Here is a 16961-nt window from a genome sequence, read left to right on the forward strand (position 1 = left end):
ACAAATCGGGGGTGGGGATCACTTCATAAATTATATAAATGTCTAACCACTATGCTATACACCTAAAACTGATATAAAATAATATTGAATGTCCACTGTAATTGAAAAAAAAAGGCCAGCTCAAAGCTTTTTCAATCTGGTGCCTGGTGATTTTTTCATGCCTGGAGTTTTATTAGGGGTAAGCCTTATAGGAAGAGAAATTGAGACTTTCATATCAAAAAGCTGTATTTCCAAAATGAATGTGTCAAATTAGCCTCCTTTAGCCCAAAGAGAACAGACAATGAGCCATCTTGTCCAAAAATACTTGAGGCAATGACTTGACCCTGAATAACAAAAAGCATCTATGGTAAGAGAGCAAAGCCATATCACAAGTATTTTGTCCTCAAAATAAAGAAATAACAACACAAGATTTTGGTGTTCCTGAAATTGCTTTTTAAATTATAACTGGACTTAATTCCCCATATTTATTTCATAATAAGGGAGTTAAAGGGAGAATGAACAGGAAAAAGCACTTCATAAATATTTAAGTGGCAAGCTTAGATTCATGTTTTCCCATTCTGATAGTTTATTTATGGTTTTTAACCATCTTACGATAGGGCAGAAATTGTGTTAAATAGATGGAGAGACCCAAAGAATATAATTGTCTCAATAATTCCATGGACTTTTTGAGTATGCAAAACAACCCATGTGATCTAGCACTATAAAACAACTCAATTTGCTTCTCTTCAGTTATCCTACTGGCAGTGTCTCTGCTTATCACGGCCTACAGAACTTGCTCTATCATGAAGTAATTGGAAAACATTCACCTAGCAAATCACCCAAATAGAGCATAATTTTATCTAGCATACTACATCTGAGCCTGGCTTCTACTATTCCTCCAAAAGAATCTCATTACACTAAAGTGCCCTTTGAAATGCATTTTGCTTTCCAGCTCAAATAATCTTAATTAATTTCTTCACCGATCCTATGCAGTGTATTCCATACTGGACCATTTATGCTATTGGGCCATAAACTCCTAGAGGATAAAATTCTTAATCATTCAGTGTGCTCTCTTTCTATCACCTCCATCCTCCAATGCTTTCCAAATGCTTAGAAATTTAGAAAATTTTTAGTGTCAACCAGTCAGGAAAGCCCCTGGCATTTATTCTTCTGACAAATAATGAATCTCTTACCACAGGTAATTACTAATAATAACTTTTAAAATATATATTGAATATGAGACAACTAAAAATTTCAAGTGGGTCAGGAAAACATTTTCATTGGTCCAATTTCAAGCCAGATGAACAGAACTATCCTAAAAAATTTTCTCTGATCAAAGGGTCCATGACAAAATAATGCTATCAAACAACTACTAATGGCATGGAGGTTTCCATTAGTTAAGAATGAATTTTTATTCTAGCAACTGTCTTGCCAGTAAAATGCAAATAATATTTTGGAAGGAGTCTAATTATCTGATTCAGCAATGCAGTCAAAATAAACAAAAGCACCCACCTGTCACCACTCTTCCTACCTGCCCAGTCCTTGCTGAGACTGAGAATGGATAGAGTTCCTGGACATCACAGGAAAAGGGAAACTAGGCATTGAGTACCATTAAGTGACTCTAGACCAACAAGGTAACTGGGCATGTCAGAAATTAAACTTACCATCTTATGGTGACATGAACTAAAAGTGAGCAGGAAGTTCAATCTCAGAGCACAAAGATTTAAAAAGAGAATGTTTATCATTGTGGCACTGTTCAAATGAGAACATCAAGGAAGGCTCTTTCATGATACTCTTCATAAAAATAAGATCTTGATTATAAATTTTATTGTTTCTCTTGCTTTATTAGAACAATAGTAATTAGGTTTTTAATAGTCCTGAGCTATGTTCTTATAATATCTAAAATCTGAAAGAATTGTTCATTTCATTATGAACTGACCTTAGTCACCTCTGTAAACCCCAGATAAGCAAAGCTAAAAAAATAACATCACAGTCAATAATAGCAAAGTTGACATATTCAATTCCCAGAGCCAGACACATAGTAGGCACTCAAAAATATTGCTGAATAAATGAATGATATATATCTGTGCTTGGATTGTTCCTGCCTGGCATTGGAATATTGTATATCTGAGGCAAGATGAGGAAAAAAAACTGAAAGTCACACACACATATACACACACACAAACACACACACACATATACACTGTATACACATACATTCTTGTGTTCAAGTAATTAAACATTTCACCTAGTATATTTGCAAGAGACTAAAGACATTTTAAGATTCTATATCAGGAAAACCAGGGGAGAAATAACCACATGAATTACAAAACAGTATGTCTACCCTCAAAGATGCTAATTTGGGTCCAGGGGGATCTAATCAACCTCTTTGTTGAAGTAAAAATAAAACTTTTTGACAACAAATGCTATTCTGATAAAATGGAATTTTCAATTACTCTATAAACATCTGGTCCATGCTACCATTTCTGGAGCCCAGCAGCACACTGCTTTGCAATGTCACAAACTCTTCTCCATTGAAAACTTCCTATTTTGCCAAGAGACTAATTGAAATGAGTGAAAATTTAGTAAGACGAGGTGTTAGTCAGGGAGATAGGTAAAAGAATAAGGGAGAGATGTTCAGTCACTGAATTATAATTTCATTAAAAAGCTAGAAGAAATGAGATTACATATTGTCAGTACAGTGATGAAAATGTAAATATCTTAATACACTTGTGGTTGAAATTAGAATATGCATAGTATGCAGCCTACAGAACATTTTCATGTCTATTTTGTAACAGCAGTTGCATTAGGTACAGATCAAGTTCTTCAAATCCATGTTTTACACAACAAACATGTTAAGTAATATTCAGGTGATGAAACAAGCAAATAAACAAGGTTAGTAAAATGCAGAAGAACCCTCACTTCCAGAAATAAAGCAATCATATCACATTTGGGTGCATTTGGACGTGAAAGGCAGATAAGTGTTATTGCAAATTTCTGTATGTTGCTTCCATTTGATATCAATTAGCATGGAAGAAAAACCAATTCAGTGCTGCAGTGAACTCCAATTTAGGTGCATATTAGAGCAATTAGAGTTATCTTTTCAGCTGATGAATCTATAATCAATAATTCAAATCATAAAGTAAGAGAGATTGAGTGTGATTTGAAACAAATTAGTTGAGCCTGGGACTAGTATGTACAGTTCTAGGACATGATCTCTTAAACCCCAATTTCATACCAATACTACATATTTGAGCAAACGTAATGGGAATATTCACATCATCACAAATATTCATGAAAAGTACAGAAGAGACAGAAGCTTATTAAACCTACCACTACTCAACCCAGAAATAACCCTAGTAGGAAGAGATTCAAGCCCCATGATACCCTCAATTGTACAGCAAACTCATGAACTTCTGGCACATCTGACCACCCTACTTGTCAATTTCTCTTCTTAGAGACCATTTGCAGCAATTACATGGGACGAACTTCTTGTCCCTGCCAGAGGTGGTAAATAATCCAAATAACTCAAATTCAGGGAAGGAAGGCATTGGCTAAAGAATTTGAGTATGACTCCCAAACTCAGCACCAAATCACCTCAGAAACCAAACCAGCTGGTAAAATCTGCTGAGTGACAACACGTATTTGTTCTCAAGGCACTCTGAGAGCTACAGAGAGATAGCATTCCAAAAAGTGTCATATGCCAATAGAAAGTATAGGATAAAGAATTTTCTTTTTTTTATTCAAAATTATTAGTTTGACATTGGTTAATAAAATCAAATAAGTTTCAAGTGTACAATCCAACAGTATCTCATATATATATGGAATTTTCTATCATTTTTTCTGGGAACAAGAGCTACAGTACTGGGGACAAACTGAGACATATTAATTTAAGGAAACTGCAGATGATAAATGATTTTGTAATTCAGTCACCTGGCAACCAGAAAATTTAGCTCAGCCAGTTCATCAACCTACTGACCTGGTTTTAGGCATATAGAGTAATACCAAGATATATAATAATCCAGAAAGCAGATTCCTGTCATTCCCTCCTATCTCCACCTGCTCCCAGCTCACACATGTGTTTGGTTGGGGCAATAAAATGCAATCAAAACACAAACTAGAGTCAAGTGGCTAAACCTATAATTTTTGCCTGGGAATACAAATGCTTTCCAGACATTCTCCTTACTTGGTTGAATACAGTAATTCTGTGTTCTCATCTCTAGAAATGTTCTCAGAGAAGAGTTACTGAAAATTAAGGGATTTAAGCCTTTACTCTGAGAATCATGAAGCATCCTTTACATTCATGATGAGTAAAGTTACATTCTGCTAAAGTTGTAAGACCAAAGCCCAAAGAAATTTTTGGCATAGGCCTCAAGTGCCTCAGAAAGGGAGAGCAAATATAGTTTGTACCTTTCCCTCAAACACTGGTAATACGATATTAGCTCATTGAACAACCTGTTTCTGCTCAAGAAAAAAAAATTAACCAATGCATAAAATTATCTTTATTTTGAGAACTCTAAGACTCCACATCAATTGTGTCCACATATGTGCAAAGACAAATGCTGTGCTAATATCCAAATTATAAACATCACAGAGAGAGCTACAGAAATAAAATCCAAGGTGAGCCGAACTTCCCAAAGCAAAGGTGTAAGGTACACTCTATTGGGTATCTTTGGCCCAACTTTGGAGTGCTTCCAACAGAATCAGAATAAATATCATCAGGATCAGATTTATTCTGACAAGGTCATTGTAACCCTTGCTCTTCTCCAGAGACATCCACTCAAACCTCAAGAATAATTCAGCTCTGGAACCTCCAGGCTTTCAGGACACTGGGTTTGAGATGACCATGACAGTACCTATGAACTGAAGAGACCTTGAATTGTTTTTTTTTCCTCTAGGAAACTTTGAGACTTTCAGTGGCAGTCTGAGTCCAGAGAAGATTTCATTTTTCCTCCTTAGTTTACTAAATTGGTAGTCCTCAAAATCAACAATATCATATTGCCCTAGAGTAAATCTAACTAGAACCATTCTAGTTAGAACAGTTACAAGATCAGACATGCACAGTAAATTAACTCAGTGCTTGCCTTTCAACCACTGTGCCTTAGGATCAAAGGAAAAACTTTCAATTGTTGAAATTATTGCTGTTGTTTGAGGTAGCTAAAATCAACCTGAGTGACTTGTTGAAACAATCTGGGTAGCTAGCCTAGAGTTGATTTGAGATACAATAATTAAGTATCATTATGGAAATCTCAGAAGTACTACAATATCCTAAGGAAGAGTCTAAGGTGTAAGCAGTGCCCGAATTCCCTTTGTATCTGAACATTAATAACTCGACAAAATTGAAAAGGACAGACCCAAGGGTTGATTTAAGGTTCAGCCACTGCTAGAATAATGAAAACAATAAAGATACATACATATAAATCGAATATTGAAAAAAATATGCAAGTGCTGCCAAATGGAACAGCAAAAAAATTTGTGTATGTGTGTAATTTTCATCTTATATGTAGGAGAGTCTTGGAATAACGTCACACAGTTGCTTTAGAATACTCTCATTATTATACAATCTATAAAATTTATATATACAATATATCCTACTTGTAAGGAACATTCCCTCAGAAAAACTAGCTGCAGTCCACTGATACTGTTTTCCTAGAGAAAGGTGACAAGAAATTAAAACAAATGCTGTTTTAGCAAGGCATAAAGTGAGAATCAATTATGACTATTTCCTTTCATAAAGTCATTTTATTTTAGAAAGCATCTAACTAAAACCCCTTCTGATAAAAATAAAATAGTATTTCTTTGATACACAAGACCAGTAAATGATACATATCAGCCTGTGTCCTGTGACACATTGCTAACCCTCTGATAATTAAGTAGTCCTTTTTTCCATCTTAGTCTTAGTAAGGTTGTCCAGAAAGTATGTTATCTCTGCAGATATCACCACTTGCCAATTAGGGAAGGCAGCAGTGCACAATCAGTAGTGACCTCTCTGTATTATAGACTTTGACACTTCAGTCTACTGGGGAGGGTGTGGATCAGACAATTTAATAAAATGTACAGTAACTAATTGTTTTCCATGGAAACATTTTGTTTTGTGGATTGTGCATTTTTTTCTTTTGGATTCATTCGCAAGACCGAAACAAAACATTTAATGCTGTTGACAGTGAAATGAAACAGCTTGAAGACCAGTACATAATCACCATATTTTGTTTTCTCATCTTTAAGTCTTTTAGCAGTGGGGCTTCCAGTTGAGCTTGCACCTCACTTCTCTCAAGATATAGTCAAGCATTCTGAAGCTTCACTGAGCCTAAACACTAAGCTGAATTCGTAGTTCTTAACTGAAAAAGACAGGGTATTCACTTAGTATGTTTGCATCAGTAAAACACTGAAAATAGCATTTGTGCCCATAGCTGAACTCTGCTATTTTATACCCTCTTATGCATAACACAGTTTTAAATAGTTCCTCCTAATAAATAGACTCTTCTTCATACATGAGGATGCTACCCCTGACATGTACTTTGAAGTATGCACAAAATGTTATATACTGAATCAGTCATTTTTTCTCACCCTGGTCTCTCCTATGACCAATGGCATGCATTTGTGTGGTAATTAGAGATCTGGCATAGCAGCTCCATAAACATAAAGGGAAGTCTGGTACTTTCTCTTCTCCATAAGAAGTATACAATCTGTGATCAGAGAAAAGAGTCTCTCTGAGTAAAGTTAACCAGCCTGATGTGAAAATAAAATCCACTCTTTTGGTCTCATTAGTGCTGTCTTCTATGCAACTAGATTGTTCAGTTGAATTCATGTACTAAAGCAAAAGGAGACATTTATTCCTGGTGAGAAGGCATCTGCTCATTTACTGTGTGCTCAGTGAAGTTATTATTGAAGAGAATGTACGCAATATATATGTAGTCAGGTTTAAAATGCCTGAACGTTATGCAATCTTAGGGTATCCACCCAGGAAGGGTAAAAAAGAATCTGGTTAGGTATCTTGAGATCTCAAAACCCTGTAGAAGTTGCTAAAGCATGAGCATAGTGCACATCTTGACAACACACTCAGTGCAGTAAAGTAGTACAGTGTACCTATGAACATTCTTGTTTCTTTGGAATCTATAGTTGCAACTTACATCCAATCAGCCCTTACCATGATCGGGCATCTGAGATCCCATAGAGGTCACACTGGTGTTCAGCACATCATTGACAGCAGTATCACAATAGAGGCTCCGCTGGATGTCATGCTCACTGTCAGTCTGGTCACTCTCCTCATGTCCACTATCCTTCAGGCTGTTGCCCTCTAAGTCCTTGAAGGTGGAGCTGCTGGATTAAAGAAGAGTGACAATTTATAACTGTGATAAAATGATTTGAAATATCTTTCAGAGCCAGGATAATGTCAGCTCTGTGGTGAGGCCAACCGTGACTTGATTGTCCAATAGCATAGACGGAAGAGAAATTTCTGTTTAAAGATAATGGAACTTAACATGCAGGGAAGTTTCCATTCTTGGATGCTGATGCAGTTAATACTTGCATTCACTTTATCTTCAATGCATTACTACAGGCAAGGCAGAAGAAGCCACAAATCCGAAACAACCACCTGCAAAGAATATAATCATTTCAGAAGGTTTTTTTCTCTTATATAATCAAAGTAAAATAATAATAGTTAATGTTTACTGAGATATTACCATGCACGAGTCACTGTTCTAAGTGCTTAACATGTATTAACTTTTTTAATCATCACAATTTTATAATAGAAAGGCATATTAACAGATATATAAGAGAAAATGTATTAGTAGATATGACCATTTACAGATTTAAAAAAAACAGAGGCACATCGAGGTTAAATAACTTGCACAATGTCACACAGCCTGAAAAAATATAGCAGAACCATGATCAAACCCAGGCACTCTAGCTCCAGAGCCCGGACCCTTAACGGCTATGTATACTGCCTCTCTGAAGATGCCTACTAATCAACTATAAAAATTAAAGTGGCAGTAATTGAGATAATGCAATTAAAATAAAAAGGATTATCAGGATCAGAGAACTCAGGTCAGTTTTAATTGATAGAGACAGAAGGATAGATTTAAAGAAAAAATGGAGAGGTGGGAGGTGAGAAGGGAGAGCCTTGGTGCACAGAAGGTAAGATAACAGGGAGAACAAAAAGTGGGCTCTAATAAAACCATGGGTATAATTATCCTAAGAACATGGAAACTTTCAGTTCAAGAGTTGGAGGGTAAATTTTTCTTGCACTTGTTAAATCAGACCACCATACAATGCATTAAGCGTACTATCCAAAAACCCCACACCATTTCTCAAGAACTACATAATAATACATAAGGTATATCCATAGAGGTCCCATCTGTTATTTCTAATACTTCATATATCCTGACAGAATCTGCAGCTGTGCTACACCATGGATCATAAATTATGCATCTGAAACACCTAGTGAATAGTGAATTCATTCCCTAGTCAGTGAGGAAGCAGCAAAGGCATACTCAAGAAAATGTGGTGTTGTCTCAACAAGGAAAAGTGGCATGCTTGTGAATTAGGACAAGTCCCAGCAGACCTACTATATCTCTGAAAAGGGAGCCCTGTGGAGATAACACTGAAAACTCACTTGATCTGCTCAACCTTGAACATCCACAAGCCTGGATCTCTGAGGCTATTATACGAACACTCAGTACATATGATGAAGAGCTATACTATGGACACAATGGATGCATTGTCATTCTCTACAAAGGAATAACAACAGATTTTTAACATATGACCAACCTAGATGTAGAATGCTTGCTTCCCTGAATATGAAAGAAAAAATTAAAGGGCCATTAACTGGAAAGACATAATTATAAGAAAATGAAGTGTAGGAGTAAATCATTGACCTGTTTGTTAGTTATTTTTAAAAAGGATAACTAAGTATCAACTGTATCAAAACTAATATCACTCAACAGGGCAACTTGTTCAGCTCCTCCAAGTTATGTCATGCAGCTACCAGGATGCAGTTCAAATCAAAAACAAATCATCCTATAACTCTTTTATGGTCAAGAAGACCAACTGGAAACACACTCTTTAAAGGTGGTCACCATTTCTTGCTTTATGGCACAGAATTTGGGGTTTCTTATTAATACTAATCTCACAGCTTGAACAGATTCAAAGTTTGTTTTTTAAGAAAAAAATTGGTCCTGTCCATGTGGATTTCCACACCTTAGGTAAAAGGAAACGGCCTGCCTGAATGATATTACTTGTTTCTACATTTTTACAATAAATGTTAACTTTTCGACCTGCATCAAAGGTATCTGAAGCATATGAAAATTTCTTTAGTCCACAATACAAAATTGTTACTTTAAGCCCAAGAATTCGACCCGAATTGACTTCATTGCAGAAGTTGTCAAAACTCACTTTAGATATATGATGCTGAGGGATATAGTCTAAGAACAATGCAATTAACCATCTCTTAGAGCAAAGTTTCTCAACCTTGGTACTATTGACAATTTAGGCTGCATAATTCTTTGTTGTGGAGGGCTACCTTGTGCACTGCAGAATGTTTAGCAGTATTACTGGCCTCTACTCATCAGATGCCTATAATGCCCCTCCCAGAAGATGCAGCCAAAAATGTCTCCAGACATTGCCAAATGACCCCCAGTTAAGAATCACTACTCTAGGTTCTTTAAACTCTATTCCCATGACATAGTAGATTTCTAGACTATCGTGAAAATAGCACTAAACTTGGAGTCATTAAAACAAGTGATAATCCATAGTCTGCCATTTCATCTATGGGACATTGATCCTGATAGCTGAAGTCTTTCAGCCTTGATTTCCTTGTCTGTAAAATACATTTGCTGAAACCTCCTTCACAAAGCCATTTTGAGGTCTCAGTGAGACACTGTTCACAAAGTACCAGATATACATAAATGCTCAATAAATGATTATCATTTAATCTGATCATTACCCTATATGATGTTTTCATTGAGTTACAACTAAATATTATGTCCATAGTCTTTTTATAGGATTAATATAGGAAATATATATTTAAAGACAATTTCTATATCTTCCAAACACTATAGTCAGTCTACTATGTTCATTTCTCTTAAAATTCAAGAACAAGAACAAAATTTCCCATCAAATAAGTATTCTTTCTTTACTTTAAAATGAGGCTATATGTTCTGGTATACTTACCATTTTGTCTTGACTTCTCAAAAGCTTCAAGGTAAATATAATGTTTAATTGCTGTGAGTTGGATGCCAGGGATCTCTATGTAGCTCCTCCTAATTGGTTTTGGATCGACCTTTTAAAAATTCGATTACCCTATTTTTTTAATTTAATCGATTATTAGTTTTATGCATCTGAATATTATAAACCACCTCAGGGATTTGGATTTTAGGTATAAAGAAGAGAATAATGAAATAGTGAAGGATTGGCTACTAGCATCTAAAGGACTAGTAATGTGAGTATGAGAGTCAAGCATTCTTGAAAGAAAAAAGCAAGGGGTATAATCCTCCTCCATCAAACATTGGAATAGTTAATTCTTTTAAAGATCAGTTTGCACATCTGACAAACTAAATACCACTTATTCTGATCCTGTAAGGACATTATTGGTTTAATGAATGGATTTGCATAAGGCTGTTAAGACTCAGTGAGCAAGATACTTCAAATTGTAAACTATCCTGGCAAATGGCTACTTACTCAAAACAAATAGCAATTTATGCCAGTCATTTAAAAATGCTGATTTCACTTGCTTTATTACTTTTGTACCTCTTGGGAGACAAAAGACTTGTAAACCAACTTCTGTGGGACAATAAATTAGTGGTCCCCGTTTGCAATGATATTGTGAATACATATGTTTCTGTTACTAGTCTGGTAGCCAACGGAAAGATGAATTTGTTTTAAAACACCTAAAATAAAACTCTGCACATAATAGTTACTCAGAAAATGTTTGATAAATAAATATTATTCAAATTCTGACCCATATATATGCTTTAAAATATTAGAAGTCTTTACAAAAGAGTAATCTGAAAGGAAACAGGTCATATCTTCCTAGCAGGTGATACCACATACCCAGGGAATGCCATCTGAGAGTTAGACCTAGAAGAGAGTGAAGGTCAAAAGAGCATTATTACTATATTTAAGAAACGTTGGGAAGATCCCATAGTGGCTCCTGAACCACCTGTATCATGATAACTTTGGGAAACTGTGAAAACCGGAGATTCCCTAGGGATGGAGCTAGAGTTTCTACATTTAACAAACCTCACATGTGATTTTAATGCACATTAAAGGTCAGAAATTTCGAGGTTGAAGGAACATTTAGTGCTCATTTTCAATGGAAAAATGCTGAGGTTTTCTTCCATTTCTTTCATCCATTCATTCGATAAACATGTACCAGCACTTATTATAGACAAGGTGCCATATCAGGTGCTGCAAAACCCCAGAACAATTTGGGTGCAAAAGGAAAACACTGCGCATGGTTTAGAAGCTAATGCTCATTTGTCTTTCCACACTACTTCAGTATCTTGTTCATTTTCTCTTTTAATTTCTTTGAACTATAGCTTCGTGTCCTGCTTGATATTACTCCAAAAGCACTGCAGGAGTAGATATCAGACAGCAGCATATAAACCAGGCACAAAAAGAGAGAGTTTTGCAGCAGGAACTATGTACCACTGTTAGGTCTCCTTGCTCTGAGAAGATAGCAAGGAAACAAACATAGCAGGAAAAAATCCAGAAAAAAATCCCAAACTGTCTCAGTTCGTTAATCTAGGACTCTGATGTAATCTCTGGGTATGCCTGCAGGTTGTAGGTAATGTTCTGGAAAATAATTAAAAAACTGTAACACTAGATTCCTCAGTGCATAATATTATGGGACGTGTGTCATATCTCTTCTTTTTCCCTTCCAGATCCACTCTTTATACTTCTTAACCTTAATTCATTCTGGGAGAACCCCCTTAACCTATGACTTTCCATCGGTTTGCCCAGGTAGGTAGATATAAGAGGGAAAAAGAAGTCTGCATGTAAGCAGTCTGGCCAAGACAGTTAACTGCTTGGGAATGCCAAACGAAGGGTCTAAGAAGCATTCTTGGATGAGTAGAAAATGAATAGAAAAGAGAAAATGGATAGGACAAGTTCTCAAAGTTGGCCCAAAATTGAATTGGGACTCAAAGAAACAGGGACTTGATAGTAAAATTAAAACTGATAATCAGATTCAGAATTTCCTGGCCTGCAGCTTTTTCCATGCTTGTAAATGGATCCTCAAGAAACCACATATGGCAAAACCACTTTCAAACATCACTGTGAACTATTTGAACACGGTTTGCAGGGTTTTATCATCTGATGTTAGTCACCACTCTTTTAACATTTTCCAAACATTTTACATTTAAAAATGGTTAGTCTCCAGAAAAGCATAGCACACAAGATTCTACAGGTATTATGCTTTGCCTAAAGTCAAATAATCTCATAATTTCCAAGGCCTTTGTGGTTTTCCAAAGCCCTCAAGTTTCCATAAACAGAACCTAACAAAAATTATGTGTCCCTGAGCTTTCAGATGTTTCTTCTTAATAAAAGTGGTACCTAGTAAAAAGATACTATCTTTCATTTCGGACATTAGGAGACATTTCCACCCAGAGCCCATAAGTCCAGGTTGTACCTTTTGTGTGCATGTGTGGAAACAAAAACATATAGAGTAATTAATCAAAATTAGAGGTTTTTATTGAGTCCCAAAGCTGCTGCGGTAATACACGTATCCAACAAACAAAATGTTTAAACATAAGTTTTTCATCTCATCTGTCTGCCTTGTATATTAGATATTCTGGGCCACCCTGAGATGGTGAGGGTGCCCAGGAGTCTTAGCTCTCTTACATGTTATGAAAATCATGCTATCAGTTTAACCTGATGTGGAATTCCCAAGTACCCAGAGCTAGCCCAAGAAACGTGTGAAGATAAAGTAAGTCCCTGTTTCTTAACATAAGCTTTCAAAAAGGAACTTTGAAATAATAGTTGTGAAGCAGAAAACGAAGCAATTTCCTTTGGCAAAATTAATCAGCACACAAAAAGAGGGTGTTGTTTTTCCTCTAAAACAAATTGGTAAGATAATTTTGAATTCCGCATTTTTTGTTTTTATTCTGTGTGCCAAGAAAATATTCAAAATGGATTCCTCTCAAACCCTTAAAAATGTCTAAATTATGGTAAGACTGTAATACAATTATCTCTTACGGTCACAAATTATTCCAAACCAATACAGATAAACCTAACATGTTTTCAAGGGTTACTGCAACATCATTAAATAAACTCGATATGAATTAATATTGTTTATACATCAAGCTAGTTTGCTCCTCAAATCTTACTCTTTTGGTGATGTAAATTTACAGGATTAGAGCCAACAAAAAAATAATAGAATTCTTAGGTTTTCTCTACTGCGGTTCTAACATACCCTGCTTATAACTGTATTTCATTTCTATTATTTTAACAAACACATTCAAAGTTCAATTTTAGCTGCAGAATAATCACTGGACCATCCAAAAGGATATTTGCATAAATCAGTAATAAAGGCATTATCTAAATGGTCCATAATGGGTTTAGCTATTCAAGAAGTTCTTGCTTTGCTTAGTTCTCACTCCTTAGAGAGCTCCCTAAAACCTTTGTCTTGTCCCCATTGGGCACCTTCTTGCCCACTGCACTAGGTGGAATCTTCCTTGGCAGTAATCAGCTCTATATTCACCTATGTTGTTTGGCTTCATAAATAAATGAGTTATGACCAATCACACAAATCCCAACTTTGAATGCTTCATTTGAATCGCTTCCAAATATTTTTAAGAAGTATTGAATTGGGAAAAATTCTTTTCTTTCCCTCTCTCATCAACAAAGTTTTTTTTAAAAAACATAAATAATTAGTTTATCTATCATTAAAACATCTTTAAAATAATTTCAAAATTGTCAAAATAATATAAATCTTGAAATTCACTGAAGTCCACATGAGAGATATTTAAGGCCTCTCTAAAGTGAAAAGCAACAAGAACTTTGATATCAACATGATTTTGAAAGTATGCTTTCTAATATTAGATTTCTAAACCACCACATAAAACTATTTTAATGTGATCCCAATTTTATTTTTTTAATTTGTTAATGCATACATCTTGATGTAAAGAAATATGATAAAATGTCAAAAGTGATTATTTTGGGGTAGTAGAATTACCAGTGATTTTTTATTTAGCTTTTTATGCTTTTCTGAATTTTACAAATACTTGACAATAAATAGACAGGCATTCATTTTAAAACACACACACAAAAAGGCATCATTAAAAATTTAACCTGTTTTGCTTTTTATATTAAACCAGGTTTAGTTGTAAAAATAGGCAAACAAACCAACATACCTTTTGATTAAATGGGCTCGGCTGTTCACATAGTTGGAGTCAAAAGAATAGTTTTCAGTCTGCAATGGGGAAAAAATTAAAAAGATTACACAGATAATTCAAGAAAAGAGCTAAACTGTCCTACTTGGGGGAAATTTTTCTACTGGGCAAGAAGCAATGAATAAATCAGAAACCAGGGCACAGTGAAGCGATGGCCTAAGGGATGCCTGCCACCTCCTTGGGGCGGGGTTCTGTGGAGGCAGCTCTCACTTGCAAAACAAGATGAACTTCACACAAACATCCCCTAGAATATGGCTGGCTATTGACCTTGCAACTACTTTGGGGAAGATACAGCATAACCCACAATATTTACAGAAACTAATTGCTTCCCATTCCCCAGTGGACACAATTCTTTGCCCATCAAATTGACTGGAAGTTCAAAGGTATTTTTATTAGTAGCAGATAATTAACATGTTAAACACTTATTCCATAGATATAGAAATACAGACAAGGTAATCCCTCACTGTAGATTTAAACTCTGCACTTTCCTTTGTTTTAAGATATTTAACTCAGCTCTGATTATGCAGGAAAATCTTCATTTTATCACAGATAGAAAGGCAAACAAGTATTATGCCTAAAACAGGGTGAAGGGCAGTCCACAGGGGGTGCCAAAGCCTTTCATGTGAAACATGAAGTTTGCAAACAAACCCCTGTTTCAGTTCCTATCATTAAAACACTACTGTCTAATCTGGTTACAGTAGACTGCCTGAGCCCCAGCTTTACAAAAGCAAATGCAGAATACCTTCCAGATGAAAGAGATAAGAAAACAGTTTATGAGTACCCAGATGTTATAGAGATTAAAAGGGGATAAACTTAGAAGGTGGGAATACATGGAAATATCAACAATGATGTAACTGAAAGTCCTAGTTAAGTGGATCTTACCTCCAACTGTAAAGTACCACTCTCACCGAACCATTGTATAAACTGAAAAATGCCCAAATACATCTCCTCCACCCCTTCCCTGCCATTCTACCAGAAATCCTCACTATTCTCACCATTTTTAGGGTCTTCTAAAATCAGTTCAACTGAAAGTGCCTGGAAAAAGAAACACAATAGTTGCCTAGCTAATAAAATAGCGGATACCTTCAAGAAGACCACCTGTCAGGCATTAACTGTGCTAGGTTTTATACAGCTTGTTTTTAAATTAAATGTATTGGGGCGACATTTGTTAATAAAATTATATAAGATTCAAGTGTACAATTCAATGATACATCATATGCATATTGCATTGTGTGTTCATTACCCACAGTTAAATTTCCTTCAGTCACCATATATTTGACCCCCATTTACCCTTACCTACTTTCCCCCTCCCCTCTGGTAACCACTAAACTGTTGTCTGTTATGCAGCTTTTGACTTCAAGGAGCTCACAGTCTGGTAGAAAAAATAGGACAAGTGATAGCAGATTCAACTACCACCATAAGCACCAAACAAGCAACAGCCAGGGTGAAGACCCTAAGTATCTACAGTAGATGGGGATGGGGATGGTGACTAGGTTGGAGAAAGGAAGAGAGAGTATTGAGAAGGAAACTGAATCACACCATTGTCCTATACCTTCTCAAGCATGTCCATGCCTGACACTTGTTCCCTATATGAACATGGGCTGTGTAATAGCCACTCACGTTGCTTTTGTCTAGAGGATAAAATCCCCTTTAATGTAAATCACAAGTAATTTTGCTATTGGAAGGAATGGGTTGGGAGAGTAAAAATCAAAAAGGTCCGTTCGTTTCTAATTTGTTCATAAGAAAATGAATGTTGAAATTGCTGAAAACACAATTATGGGAGGAGGCAGCAAACTTGAAGCTGCATTGGGAATGCAATGCTAGAGGAAGTACTGCTAAAAGAAGTTATCCATCAGTCAGGCAACCAACAAGCATTTCTTGAATTAATTTGTTCTACCAACATAATAGGCAAAAATGGTGTTGGGTAAATGCACTCTTCCATGAAAGTCAGTACAACACATAATTTAGCAAGTAGAAGTCCCCCACCCCAACAAAAGCATTCCATACAGTACAAACAAGAAATTGATTAAGCACTCAGGAATTCAATTGTTAGTTTCACTGTGCAACCTTGGGCAAATTACTTAATTTCTGTGTGCCTTGCTTTCCTCCTCTATAAAATAGGGCTAATGGACCATAAATCCAAAGGGGAATTTCAACTGCATACTTCATGACTTATGGTGGAAATTATGAGTCATGATATTGTTTGCTTCCTAGAGAATCTGATATCCCAAGCAGGATCAGCAATTTGACCTCACTCAAGCAACAAAAGAGTAGCATACGCACATTTCATCTCAGCCTTCAAACTTACTAAATCATTTTCTCAAGAAAGTTAATAGACATACAGATGCAAAAAAGAAAAATAAAATGATACTGGCTTTGCAGAGAAAGCATAAGCAATATCCCAAGATAATGTCATGTTAAAGAAGCCAGTTTTCAAGTAGAATATTTTGCATAGCTTTGCACATGAGGACATCCAACCTGTGTGCACTATGCATCAGATATGGAGTGCTGTGAAGACATGACCTCCAGGCATGGTGTCAGAACCACACATTTTGGCAAATAAGAAAAAATCTTACTAATTCCATCCCTGGT

The 16961-nt window shown here is 35.9% G+C and overlaps 1 protein-coding gene across 2 annotated transcripts in view; it reads right to left on the reverse strand.

Annotated features, from left to right (window-relative positions):
- Window positions 1-16961, reverse strand: part of PCDH19 (protocadherin 19) — a 112221-nt gene that overhangs the window by 43593 nt on the left and 51667 nt on the right. Inside the window, exons 3-4 of one of the 2 annotated variants that reach the window (XM_016131514.2) lie at window positions 14331-14389; window positions 7127-7299 (exon numbers count right to left, since the gene is read on the reverse strand). In XM_016131514.2, coding sequence (XP_015987000.2) covers window positions 7127-7299; window positions 14331-14389 — 232 coding nt within the window. The remainder of the gene's footprint in view (window positions 1-7126; window positions 7300-14330; window positions 14390-16961) is intronic. The other variant, XM_016131513.2, reaches the window with a different exon arrangement.

Source organism: Rousettus aegyptiacus, unplaced genomic scaffold (assembly GCF_014176215.1).
Source record: "Rousettus aegyptiacus isolate mRouAeg1 unplaced genomic scaffold, mRouAeg1.p scaffold_m13_p_9, whole genome shotgun sequence".
Classification (NCBI taxonomy): Eukaryota; Metazoa; Chordata; class Mammalia; order Chiroptera; family Pteropodidae; genus Rousettus; species Rousettus aegyptiacus.